Consider the following 13,593-nt stretch of genomic DNA (forward strand, 5'->3'; position numbering starts at 1 on the left):
CTCGGAAAAATGCTTTTTGGCGAAGGCCCCGGTAGAGGACCGTTGGGACATCGGAGCTGTTGAGGGGAGGGTGGGGGAAGGAAGGTTATATTTGAAGGATTCCATCCTGCCCGGGCACGGCCTGACGCCTGGGCGCGCCCCTTCCCGGGGCTGCGGGTACTAGCACGGGTGTCGCGCCGGTAGTCGGGGTGGAAATGAAGCGGCGGCGTGCGGGTGTTCTGCGTAGGGAGCTGTGCAAAGCGCGCGACAGATCGGCGCGCGACGGCTGAGAGCTGCACGTTCCCCAGGATCTTCCTGGGGGGGGGGGGGGAGGGGGATTGCTTCGTTGCCTTTCTCGGGGATAACGCTGGATCCTGCTGGCCGCCCTCGATTTTGCGCCGCTCCTGGCGGATGCGCAGGGCGTTGCCGCCTCCTGTTCATCTTGGAAACGTCCCAGCAGAGAGCGTGGCCGGTAGAGCTTTCTGGCACCTGTTTCCTTCCTGGGCCCTCACCGCTCGTTTCCTGGTGCAGAGGGACAGGTGGACAGATGTCTCCATTTCCTTGTCCCTTGGGTGGACCAGAGACCTCTCTCCCCCTCCCTCTGTGGCCCTTTGGCGACCTGCAGCGCATTGGGCGTCGCTGGATTACTTCATTTTTTAATATCCCTGGTGCGTCTTTTTCGTGGCCGGTCAGCCGCTTCGAAGTGGATCAAGGCCTGGTGCGTTAGATCAAAGGTCGGGGGGGGGGGGACGGGACGACACAGGAAGGTGGGCGAGTGGTGCCCCCCCCCCCCCCGAGATTAAACGAAGACGGCTGGCTCTGATTTCGGGCGAGAGGCTCGGCGTCCCCTTTAGAAACCGCGGGTGGCGATCTCTGCGAAGGCTCAAGGAATAGAGGTTGTCCAGCCCGACCGCGGTCGGTGCGCCGCGGCGGGGTCTGGCTTTCCATCTCGGTCCCTGGTGGAGGATCCCGCCCGCACCTCTGTGAGGGTGGATGGGGCAGGGAAGGGAGACCGGCCTGGAGCTTCTTATGTTCCCCCCCCCCCACCTGGATCCTTCTTATTTTTCTGCGGGGGTTGGGGATAGCCATCCCACCGCTGGGCCACTTTAGTTCGTTGCCGTGTGCGTAGTTTTTTATATATATATATATATATATATATCCAGCGTGAAAACACCCTGGTACATCTGGCAAATGAAACTGCCCTGCCAGTCCAGCTTTGCAACGTTTACATTGTCGTGTGGTGTGTCTGCTGCAAATAATGCTTTTTTTTTTTTTTTTGTTAACTGTCCTCTTGCTCTGTTTGTCCTCCTCTGCTCCTGGCCGTCCCCTGTCTTTTCTCCCTCCTTCCTTCCTTGCTTCCCTCTCCCCCCCCCCCTTTCGGCTGGGCCATCTTCTCCCCTAGCTAGGAGGGTGGTGGAACAGCTCCTGGTGCAGCTGATGGCCAGGCAGAGCTGCGGAGCGACTGGCTTTGGGTGCTGCGGAGTGTATAAGGTAGAGCTGCTTTACAAACCTCTCTTACCAGGTGGGTCGGGCACGGATACAGGCACGGGCGGCGCAGGGAATAGCGTCCCCCCCCCCCCCAGGGCGCCGGATTCCGAAGGTGGCAGTCCGGGCCACGAGGAGGCCCCGCCCCTCTGCTCGCTTGGGGGGGGGATGGGGGGGAGACGGACGCCGTGTGCCGGCGCCATCGTGGCGCTCTTGCCAGCGGGCGCTGGAATCTTAAATCCGGCCTCTCCCCTCGAACCGCGCGAGACTGGCGGGCTGGCTCGTGGCTGCGGGGTGAGCCTATCAGAAGCTCGTTCGACGCTGTTTAGTGTGCATCGCGAGGATCTTTTCGGAGTTTCGGGGGTGGTGGTGGGGGGGAGGCAGCGTGCTGTGATTCGCGAGGAGGGGCATCGCCGATTTCACTAGGATCGATTTTTTTGGGATCGCTCTTCACCTCGCTGAGTTGCAACCCGACTCCCCCACACACACGCACGCACCCCTCTTTCAGGACAGGCGTCTCCGTGCGTTTTTTTTTCTTCGACTTGCGTTTAACTCGAAGACGGCGAAAGTTGGCTGCCTTCGCAGGGGTCGCCTTCTGCCTGACCGCAGCTCTTCCCTAAACCCGCTCTAGGCGGCTGTTGACCTACAAAGTTGACCAAAGTTTTTTGTTTTTTTTCCTGTTTACTGATCTGGAAAGATCCTAGAAGGGAAGCCTCTTTGGGAATCGGAAACGAACGCGACCGACGGGGGCGCGCGCACTGGGATTTGAAAGGCAGCCTGGGTGACGGAGGCTTCCCCCGTAGCTCGGTCCGAAGCAGATTGGGGGGGGGGGGGGTCAGGCCTAGGTCCCGGCGTTTTCCTTGGCGCGGCGTCCGGCGGGAGTCGGCGGGCGCGAGAGGAGGCACCGACGTGGCTCGGCGCCGGCTGGCCTCGCTTCTTTCCGGCACGGTTTCCTGGGCCTGCCTGAACGTGCGCTGCGGGTCGAGAGCTCCATGAGATGGTAGGGGGAGGGTCGGGTCCGGGAACTGGCCCCCCTTTCGTACCCAGGAACCACGTTTGAAGCTGCCGTAAGGGTCTTCAAGGCACACACAGCCCCACCCTCGAATCTGCCTCTCCAGACTGGAAAACCCTCCCATCCCATTTAGGATCGGCACAGTAGCAGGCCTCCGATTATAGCTGGCGCTTGGATCTCAGGCTCACTGTGGTCGCCTTGGGTATGATAACCCCTTAAAGCTGCCGCTGCTAAAAATAGTCGTGGTTTGCCGTGGCCAGGATGGAAATAGAAGCCCGGAGAGAGTGTGTGTGTGTTTTTTTTGTTTAGAAGCGCTTGGGAACTTGGTGTGTGTGTGTTCGTTGCGGAGAAGGCCGGCCCTCGCAGTTGTTTCATGATGCCGCCCCCCCCCCCCCCCCCCCCGCCAGATCCGTGTCTCCTCCCAGGCACGGCGTGGCTGCGCCGGTCCTAAATGCCCTTGCGCTCGGGGGGCCCTCGAGTAAGCGCCCCACGAGACGCACGGAAGCCCGGAGCTCGCTTGACGCGGAGAGACGGCAGCTTTGATGAAAAGAAAACCCCGCGTGTGGGCGGCACACGTGGCTTCGGCTGACCTCCCCGTGCGAGCCTTTGCGCGTGTTTCGGCCTGGGAAGGTGAAGCGCTCTACTCTGGCCTGCCTACCTCAGTTTGAAGTTTGGCCCTCGGCCAAGCAAGGTCAGGCGGCTCCGGAGAAGAAAACTCTCAGGATCGTTGGGTTTTTTTTGTTGTTTTTTTTAGTGCAGTTGATCCCCGTCCCTGGTAAAACTGGAGCCTCCCTTCCGTAGCCGGCAACGATGTCGCTGTACAAACTTCAGACATACACGACAGGTGTTTCCTGGTCAGTGTCTGTGGGCAGGGGGGGAAGCTTTAGCTAATGAAGCCCTTAGGACCATAAGCCCTCTGGGGCAGGGACCCCAGCTCCTATAACTCGCCTCCAGCTTGGGAGAGTAAGACGGACGACTTTCCGAGCGGAGGAACGGCCGTCAGCGTAGCTGGGTTTAAAAAAAAAAAAAAAGGTTTGGATGAGTTCCAGGGTCCGGTCGTGCACCGGTTAGGCGCCAGCTTTTGGAGCGTGGGGGGGGATCTCGTACCTTTTGGCTGAAGCTCTGATGAGAACCTTACCCGCATGGAAGAGACCCTCAGCTCACTGGAAATGCCCCGGGGGGGGGGGGGGGGGGTCTGTACCGGGACCTGTGCTATTTAGCCTGTTCATATCCGATCTGAAGGATGGGGAGGACGAGCGAGCTGACCGAGCGTGCAGATGACGCAAAAATGTTTCGAGTCCTTAAAACGGCGACGGGTCGTGAGGGACTGCAGGAGGGGGACCCCCTGGGACCGGGAGTCTGGGATCCTGTAAAGGGCAGGCGCAATTTAACGTGCACAAGCGCAAAGCCAGGAAGGTAGCGGGGGGGAAATAATCCCGACTGCGGGCACCCGAGGCCGGGCCCCCCCGCGTTAGGGGTCGCCACCTAGGAAAAGGAGCCGGGAGTCCCCGTGGACGGCGTCTTACAATCTTCAGCTCGGGGCGCGCTGGCGGTCAGAAGGACAAATACAACGTTAGGAATTATTTGCAGGGGAAGAGGGGAACAGAACGGAGAATAAATTAATGTCTTCGCATAGACGCACGGGGGGACCGCATCCTGAGTATCGCGTGCAGTTCTGGTCGCCCCCATCTCAAAAAAAAGACGCGGCGGACATAGGAAAGGTGCAGAGAGGGGCAGCCAAAATGATAAAGGGGGGTGGAAAATGTCCCCGATGGAGAAAGGCTCTTTAGCCTGGAAAAGGGGCGGCTGAGAGGGGATGTGACTGAGAGTTATAAAATCATGAGTGGGGGTGGGACGGGTAAATAGGGAACGGTTATTTATCCTTTCTTATAAACACTAGGACTAAGGGGCACTGCGTGAAACCAGAAACCGGCAGATGTAGAACAAAGCATAGGAAGTATTTTCTCAGCGCACGGTCAAGCTGTGGAATCTGTTCCTGGAGGACGTGGTGAAGGCTGCTAACCCGGTGGGGTTGAAGAGAGGATTGGACAAGTTCCCGAAAGGATACGTCCGTGAACAGTCACTGACCAGGCAAGACCTGGGATATTAAGCCGGCGCTTATCCCTGGGATACAGGAAACGCATCGGCTACTGGGGACCCGGCGGGTAACCTGTGACCTGAACTGACCGCTGTCGGAGACGGGATGAGAGGGGCTCGAAGGACATTGGGTCTGATGACGGTCGAGCAGCACGAGATACTGGCAGTGTTTGAAATCCGGAGAGTATCCCGTTTGGGTGGAGGGTGGGGGATAGGCTGATTCTTGTGGATTTCTGCCCACCGTATGCCGGCGCGGTTAAAGCAACGAGTTCGGGGGAAGTCCCTGGTTCTGCCTTCTGCTGAGTTTCTTGAGACGTGACCGTCTGGACTTTGTTTACCCAGACGTAATCATGTTAACCGCACTCTTGCTTGAGATTGCCATCGTGCAGGCCGGGGGGGGGGGGTGTGTTTCCACCCCGGAGGTGGCTGCACGCATGTTTGCGATGCATTAAAAGTTGTGTCGTTTTCCGCTGAAAATTCCTGCTTCTGGATGACTCTCCCCCTCCGTCATCCGAATGATATAATTGCAGCCATTTACAGAGGTGGCGTGTGCTGTAATTAGTGGGGTCATACTGTGATTTAACGTACTCGGAAGCCAAGGAATGTGTTCTGTAACAGGGAAAGCATTTCGTGTTTTGGCGTTCTGATGCCGTCTAGCAGAGCCTGAACTGCTTTTTCCTGATCTGGCGCCCTTGACGGTGTTGCCAGTGATGAGATATCCCGGGGGGGGGGGGGGGGAAATGTTGCAACAACGCTGAGGTTGATTTTCGAAGTGCTTTGCGAGCGTGCAACCCTAGTTTATGTACGCAAATCGCACCGCCCGGGAATTCTGAGTTTAAAAGTGTGCAGGAAACCCGGTTTCTCGCCAATTTTTTTTTTTTTACCCACAGTTGGAGTAGGCGCTCTGGAGTGGGGGGGGGGGGGGTGGAGGTGAGGAGTTGGGGGCCGGGAAAAAGGATTTTTTTAAACTCGCGCTTTCGATTTTGTTTTCAAAAGTACGCGGCATGAATCCCACGTGTGCAAAGGTTACGCCGGCTTGTGATTGCGGGTGACTGCGTGTGGATGCCCCGCTGGCACAAACCGGTTTTGAAAATTCGGGGTAAAGTTGGCAGATACAAGGTAGCTGCAGGAACGAACCCCCCGTGTGGGTAGCTTGTAAAATCGCCCTCTTTAAGTCTCGTCTCCGGAGGTATTCATCCTGCAGCTCCGGAATCCCGTAAACCTGGCAGAAAGCCGTGCAACGGGTGGACTGGGGTAGGTGGATGATATTTTGTTGGGCGGGATGGAAAGATGTGAGAAGAGGGGACTGGGTCACTGCTTAAGGCGGCACTGTGAAATGGTGCACCCAGGATAACTCGGCTCTCGTGCTTAAAACGGCTAACGGTGGACTCGGGACGTCGTTACGCGGTGGAGGAGCACGATGGTCCACCCGGTCGAGATTTTGCTCCACTTTGGCGTAAACGTGGAAGTAAATTCCCATATGCGAGCCAGGTCCGGCTCACCCCCCCCCCCCCCCCTTCTTCCGTGTCTTATACCCGACCTCTGAGCCCTTGTGCTGTCGCTGCTCTCCATATCTGCCCAGAGCCTGACCAAAGTCTGTTACGGCAATGGTCCCCGCTGGTCGGCTATTTCAGACCTGGCCGTCTTCAGCTTTGCTTCTTACAAGGCCGATATTTCAGCTAACGATCAAGACTCCCTTCTCTGTCTTATCAGTAAGTTTTTTGCAGTGGTCCCCACAGCCAGGAAGGTCAGAGAGGCTGCTGTAAATGAAGTCCGCTCTGACCACGCAGCGGAATGTACGTCACGCGATTGTGTCAATGGGCAGGCCAAGCCTTGAATGTTGCCTCTTGTTTAATGGGTGTAACCTGCTGGGGATAGGCTACTGGTCTCTCTCGTCTACTTGTCTAGAAGAGTAAAAGTTGGGTGCAAGTCTTTTTTTTTTTTTTTGTTCTTTCTGTGTTGCCGTACTTCTCATCTTCTCATTCAGCTGAAGGTTGGCAGAATTTCCACCCCTTGTTAACTTTTCCGGATGGTTGGTGGGACCTGGGAGGTGGTGGTCGTGTAACTCACAGGTGAAAGAGAGCGAGTTGTGTTGGTGGGCTTGGGGCCAGGCGGCACATTTTGAGGGGGAGGGGATGGCCTATCCACTATTCACCTTTTTTTTTTCCCATTTTATTATTTTTTTGCCTTTTTCAGTTATCCGTTTTGCTGTTAAAAGCAGCCTAAGCTCCAACGTGCAGACGGACTGGCGGGAGAGGGTGGCTCCTAGATCCTAAGCTTTGCAGGACTGGTTGTGCATGCAGGCGTGGGGAGGGGGCTTGGTCCTATGAGGGTCACTAGGGTCGGGGGGGGGGGGGGCAAGAGCAATAACATTGTCCGGGGGCATCTGGGGGCTTTGGCTGTTGGGAGAGCGAGGGCCTGGTTTCCGAAAGCTTCTTCCATGGACAGGAGCCAGCCCGAAACCCGTGTCTCTGCAGCACGCAGCTGGAAGTTTGTGTCCGCGTTGGACTCCTGGAATTGTCCATCTTGGAGATTGATTTTTACTGATTAAGGTGAAAACGCAGAGTCCCAAACTCTACTTAAAACTGGGCTGGAAATGTTTTGGACCTGGAGCTCAGAGCGTGGTGCGATCTGTTTATTAAAATGCATTTTATTTTGGTTTGTTTAGTTTTCTGCTCTTGTGTTCTGGTTCGCACAGCACGTGCGTACATTTATGTGTGTGTGTGTATGTAAAGCCTCGTGCTTAGCTTGGGAAAGGCGCTTTGCTACTCGGGAATCCACCTGTAGGAGAGAAGGTGAAGAGTAACTTGGAAGTTGTTGTCTGATGAGAATCTTGTGGCCCCCTCCCCACAGACATCCTGCTCGATCTCCCTCACCCTTACCCGCCTCCCTTGTATCTGTTCCAAACGCACTTGATAACTCTGTCTTCGTATTGCCTCACTCTCCCTCTTCCCAGCTCCACAGCTCGACCCCCTCGCCCTTGAATTTTTTTTCTTTTCTATGGCGAATGGTTTCCTCCTTAATACTTTATTGAAGGCATTAAGAAACATTCAAATGCCTATCATATTCCCCGCTTTCATAAGCCTCTCTGGGTGGGGCTTGTGTGGCTGGCCCAGTACGTTTTTGGTAGCCCTCCTCCGACGAGCTGCTTCGGTGTCCCACCAAAAGCCTGGCTCTTCATCTGACGTGAAGGGGGGGGGGGGGGGAGCACATATCTGAACTCCCTCAGTGTCCTGGGATGAACTTCCATAAGCCTCCTAGCTCTTCCCATACGTTCTCTTCTGTAAACGGAGATTCGTCTACTCCCCTCCAATGCCTTGTTAATTAGCGAGGGTCCTTCTCCAGGGTCTTCTTTAGTGAACACCGAACTGAAGTATTTGTTTAATATTTCTGCCATTTCATCATCTCTCTCTCTCCACACATCGATCATTGTCACCTTTCAGTTTCACTCCACCACTTCCGGGCCTCCCTTCTCTCTCCGATTGTATCTGAAAAATGTTTTGTCACGTTTACATAGATTAGGCCGTCATTGTACACCGGTGTCTCTCCTGCATGTTCACCGTGGATCTCCTGAAAAGCCTGCATGGCAGTGGGGGTGACTTGGGACAGATTCGGGAAGCCCCGAGGTAGATGCGTGAGGGAGAGAGGAGGCTCTTCGCAGTGTTTTTAATACGTTAAAAAAAATATGAGAGCAGAAGAATGGCAGAGGCCTTTTGTGGTGGAGCTACGGCCACTGCAGGACTGAATGACATGCAGCGCGGAGGGCGAGTCCGTTGAACAGGGCCAGCATTCAGACATCAGAAGCATTGCCCAGCTTCACGAAGAGGACCCTTCCCGTGGCGTCGGCAGCCCCGGGCAATTGCTCTGCTCACCCTCCCTAAAGCTAGCCCTGCCTACGAGTCCTTGCCGTAAGCCTCTTTCTGTATTAATGGAGCAGCTGGCTTATCCCCCCGCTCACCTATCAGATGGAGCAGCTCAGAGACCCTGCTTTATCTCTGGCTGTGGCTATTTTTAAAATCGCTCAGCATTTCAGAGGAAATTGCCTTTGTGGAAAGCCCAGGGACAGCTCTTATTATGTCGCCAACGAGGCTGATCTCCGTGCATCCGAAGCTCTGGTTTGTAGATGGGGGGGGGGGGTCTTTGGTCACAGAGATCGTAGGAGGTAGGGCGAAAGGGGGCAAACTGGAGGAGTCTCGAGCTTCAGGGCTACCACTGCTGCTTATTTCTATAATGCAACGCGACGCATGCAGCGGTGCGCAAATTCGCGTAAGAGACGGTCCCTGCTCTGCGGGACTTGCAGCGTAGTCGGGGCAAACACACAGGACCACGGGAGACTTCATGAATTTCATTTATTAAGAAACGGTTGACATCAACAAGGCTTTTGCAATATGGACCCCCCCTAGAATTGTGGAAGCCCAGCTTACCACCTTCTCCCAAAATTCGCCTGTCACCCAGCGGCTCCACCCAATATGAATAAAGGACCCTACGCCGTCATAGCTGTGCCGACAGGAATTCCTGTATAGCAGGATATAATTTATGGAGTCCTTCGGGTGTAAGATACCAGCTGGAAAGTGTTTTACAACCATTTTCAATCAAAAGTGAGGGGGGCGGAGCACTTGTTTACCATCAAGCAACATTGGTCCCAAGAAGTCTCATCCACACCTGCCCCAGGTCGTGCTCTCCTGTCAGTATAGTTTTACCTTCAGCTCCTTGTTTAGCTGAATGCACCCTTTAGAAATGATCCCAGGTACTTTATACTCATTATCACATTGCAGTTTGAATAATGATCTCTACTTGGATATCGCCGATGGGACCCCTTCCCGTCTGAGAAAGCTCACTGCATGAATGCATGGAAACCGGTCCTTCCCAGTCGAGGGAAACCTTCTTCTCTGTAAGACATCAAAAACGAGCACTCCTCTGCCCTTGCAGAGTTGACCAAACACGGTTAGACCAATCGTTTGCCACCTTTTGAACATCCGAGAGCAGGATCCCAGAGTGCAACTCTTACTATACAAAAAAAGGCAACCTATAATAATAATCCCCATTTCCTATCAGCCACCGTTTCCATCTCTTCCAAAGAGATAGCATTAGTTCTGTATATGGCGACTTGCGCTCCTTAACTCCACCCAAAACCTTTCCAGGAGCCGTACAAATGAGACAAGGGACACCCCACCATATTCCCTATGCCAAAAAACTTTCACCCTGAGTTGGGAAGCAACACACAATACCGCACAACATTGGGCACCCCCTAGACACCCCCCCCCTCCTCGTTCTTACGTTGATACATTACAGCCCGAGCTACCCGTGGTGGCCTTCACCTTCCTCTGCCATAGCTTGAGGTCTTTGTCGGGAATTGATATTGGGAGGGTCTGAAAAAGGTAGCATAGGCGGGGGGAGTATATTCATCATGATGGTCACTGTTCTACCTAGCCAGAAGAATCCACTCCGATCCCATTTATCCATATCTTGTGCAATGCCCCTCCAGAGCTTATTGTAATTACGCTAATGCAACTGCTCATATGAGGGGCTAACGTACATCCAAGTTCTTCACTCAGCCCATTTAAAGGGGAACCAGCTACTAGTATCCAACCTTGGTTCTCTCGAGCAGGAGCTTTTAGTGCAAATAGTGCTGGCTGCTCGGTGAGAAGTGGCTTATTTGTGGAAGAAGCCAGTGGCACCTCCAGTATTCTTGGTGCGGTCCCATCTTGGATGAATGCATTACATGGGGAAGCTGACTGCTTACAAGAGAGATACTGTTCAACACTTCAATAAAATCTGGTCTCCATATGTGCGATGGCTGGCAAGAGAAATGTCAAGGCTTAGTAGTAGAGGCAACAATACAGAATTAGAAGCCAAATGTCCAATCTGGATTTTTTATTGGACAGAGACAAATAACATGCAAAAACCTTATTAAATGCAGACAAACCATGGGCGCATCTCGTTTCGATATGGTTGCATTGCATAAAGCATTGAAACATCTAGACATCTGAAGTAGCAATCAAACCGCATGTCCAAAATTACGTCACCCAGATCAACAACTGCCGTGACGATACCATTTCCCAAACACCTTTTATAAAATGGTAAAGACTTTTAATAAAAGACCCACCATTCAGTTTCCTTAATCAAACCATTCAGAGCCACAGTGTCCTACTGAAAAACGAATTTCTGTTCACCCTGCACAAGGAAGCTAGTTGAAGTCTCCACCAAGAAAGCTACAGTGGGATTTGTTCAATACCGCCGTTGGTGGTATGACTTGATTGCAGAGAGTTCACACCTTTCTTTTTCTTGAATAAGGTAACTTCTGTTTTGGATTGGTGTCTCTGCTTCCTTTTGATGTTGTCTTAATCATTAACCAGCCTAGAGAGGGAGCAATGATGCACCCAGGTGTATCCCCGAGTCTTGGGTGAGTGGACAAGCATCCACTCTTCTGCCAGATGGAGGAGTTCACCAAGGCTTCCTCTGCTAAGAGAAACTGTTACTTGTGTAATGACACTTGTCAGTCTGTGAGTTTGACAGACAATTCAGATTAAGTAATATACAGTAGAGCTATACTTACAATTTTTCATGTTCTTGCTGTAATATTGAAATATGTTGACAGAAAAAAAGATTTCCTTGAAAACAATCATTATTAAAACCAGACTGAGATTGCTTAACACCTCCCAGCGGGTAGAGACAAGGCGACGGTTAACACAGGCTGGAAAAAAAAAAAAAAAAGCATGTGTGGCCCACTTTACACATGGCTGCCTGATTGGGCTTTATTCCCTGCAGATAGGCTGGTTGACGTGTCCAGTTGGCCACTTTGTCTCATTCGAGGAATAGAATCCCAATGGCAGCGGGACTGGAATTCGGCCGGGGTTATCATCCCGAAAACATTCTTGAGAGATGCGTTCATCTGACCAGTATGTCTAAATTTTTCCTTCGGCTTAAAAAGAAATGACCCTACGACCTTTAGAACAGAATCTTTCGTCGTTTGCTCCATAACATAGATGGTTGATTTCATGTTTCAGCTGAAAGATATGATGATTTTTCTTCCAAATATCTATATGAGCTAGATAGTCAAACCTAAATATTTAAATAAGTTAGCTGGATAAAACATAGCATGGCTATAATGCTGAATATTCCTGACTAAATCACTAGTTAGCTGGATAAGCGATATCCGGCTAACTTTAGATCTGCTATTGAGCGGGACCAACTTATCCGGTCAACATAGCCTGATAAGTTTGAATATCGCCGCTTATTGGGCTCCATTAAATGGATAAGTTGTGTCTCCCCAAAACTTCCATTTCCCACTCACCAATTAGCCGGCTACGTACTTATCCATATAAGTGGCAGCTGCTAAACGCTGTATATCTATCTTCATTGTAGGCAGGTTGGAGCAGTTATTAGAAGGGCAGGGATACAACATCAAAAACAGTACACAATGTGCTGTTGCAATGGTTTTCTCTTGTGGTCCTGTCCTTTGTTGAGTGTAGATTTGTGTGTTGTGTAAATCTCATGCATGTGTGAATATGACTTACTGTACACATCATGGCAAACAGATTTAAACTACACTGGTAGATAATTGTAGCCAGATATGTTTCTGCCCTGTTTAATCTGGCTTGGAACGAACCTGGGCACTGATGGGGCCTCTTCATCAACTAAGAGGACATTTCTTGGCTTCTGCCCCGCCTCCTTACAGTATCGTCTGTTCATTCTCCGGGAGACAGACCACCCGGAGCCCAGTCACATCGAGAACACGTTCGACCGTAAGAATAAAGAGAAGAATATGGAAAAGTCTAAAAGTAAAATGGCGGAAAGCAACATGGCTGGCAAGGAGGCCTCATCCGAGGCTCTGATCTAACTCTCGTTCCTCCTCCCCCACTGATCTGGGCTCCGCTGATCTCCGGGCAGGCACGTCAGGCCTCCTCCGAAACCTCTGAGGCTGGGTGTGTCATTACTTGACAAATGTCTAGGATTAACAGGGTGTTGACTTCCAAGGCAGGTAGGGATGTCATGTATTTTCGTTTGCAAACTCTGATGCAAATGAGTAAGTTTGCATTCCCTGCTACTTTTCTTTTTTTTTTTTTGTGGTTGTTTTTTTTTTTTATAGCTCAGGAGTTCCCTTCTTTCTCGTTCGCAATTACCAGGTCATTTTTCCCCCCTATTTTCATAGACCCTCTCTCCTTCGTCTGGTCTTGCAGCGAGAGGCCTGAGGCTAGGAGCCGTACACCACAGCTCTTTCTGGAGCTGCGCGTCACGGGGCTCTCAATTTGTCCATCAGGTGTTGTTCTTAAACGATGCCCGTGACACGCTCCCAGAGGTTGTGAATGCCGCCTTGGCAGCGTCCCCTGGCAACCCGGGCACGGGGGAAGACCTAATCCAGCAACTGAACCAGAGATTCTTCACATGGCAGCGGCCACCGGGCTGACACAATAACTTAATTTCGTGATCTTATTCATCAGCACCTTGCCTGATAGCCAGGTTGGGCTTTCTTTAGATCCTCTAAAGGAGGCATCTCCTCGGTTCAGAAGGAGGCGACCATCTGTTAGATCCCACCTGGAGGGCAGGAAGTATGCAGTGCTGGAGGCACATCCACAGAAGGACATTGAGGTGGAGGCAGGTCAATAGAGGACCATCATACTGAAGGAGCTAAAGATGTGCCCTCAACAAAAGGAAAAAGGGAGATATGATAAGGACAGTGGAGATCATAGACACAAAAGTGGCAAAATCCAGACATGCCTGGACTCTGCAGTGTTTGATGAGTGAAAACAGAGGGTCCTTAGTGGGAGGAAGGAGAGAGGGAGAAGACCACAGATTGAGTAAGATCTGTGACAGGAAGGCCCACGAGAGCGGACTGGGTGATCTTTGTCTGCCAACGTCTTCTGCGTTCCTCCCCCCTTGGCCAGGGACCTTTCTGCTCTTAACATTATTCCGGTTTCCTTTCTGTGTTCGGCAAAAAATGTTAAAACTAGCCCATGCGCCTGTGGCGGAAAAAGTGCCCTGGCTTGTGGTGCATCTCAGAAAGGTTCTTTTTTTTTTTT

The 13,593-nt window shown here is 52.3% G+C and overlaps 1 protein-coding gene across 3 annotated transcripts in view; it reads left to right on the forward strand.

The window, feature by feature from the left end:
• The window catches only part of LOC115080132 (serine/threonine-protein kinase N1-like), a 72,023-nt gene that overhangs the window by 2,571 nt on the left and 55,859 nt on the right, over positions 1-13,593 (forward strand). For 2 of the 3 annotated variants that reach the window (XM_029584176.1, XM_029584177.1), the window contains exon 1: positions 1,402-1,470. The exons of the other annotated variant lie outside the window; for it this stretch is intronic. In XM_029584176.1, the coding sequence (XP_029440036.1) occupies positions 1,417-1,470 (54 nt within the window). In that variant the 5' untranslated portion in view covers positions 1,402-1,416. Of the gene's footprint in view, positions 1-1,401; positions 1,471-13,593 lie in introns of those variants that run through there. 3 annotated transcript variants of the gene reach the window in all.

The sequence above is a fragment of the Rhinatrema bivittatum genome, chromosome 19, assembly GCF_901001135.1.
Source record: "Rhinatrema bivittatum chromosome 19, aRhiBiv1.1, whole genome shotgun sequence".
Lineage (NCBI taxonomy): Eukaryota > Metazoa > Chordata > Amphibia > Gymnophiona > Rhinatrematidae > Rhinatrema > Rhinatrema bivittatum.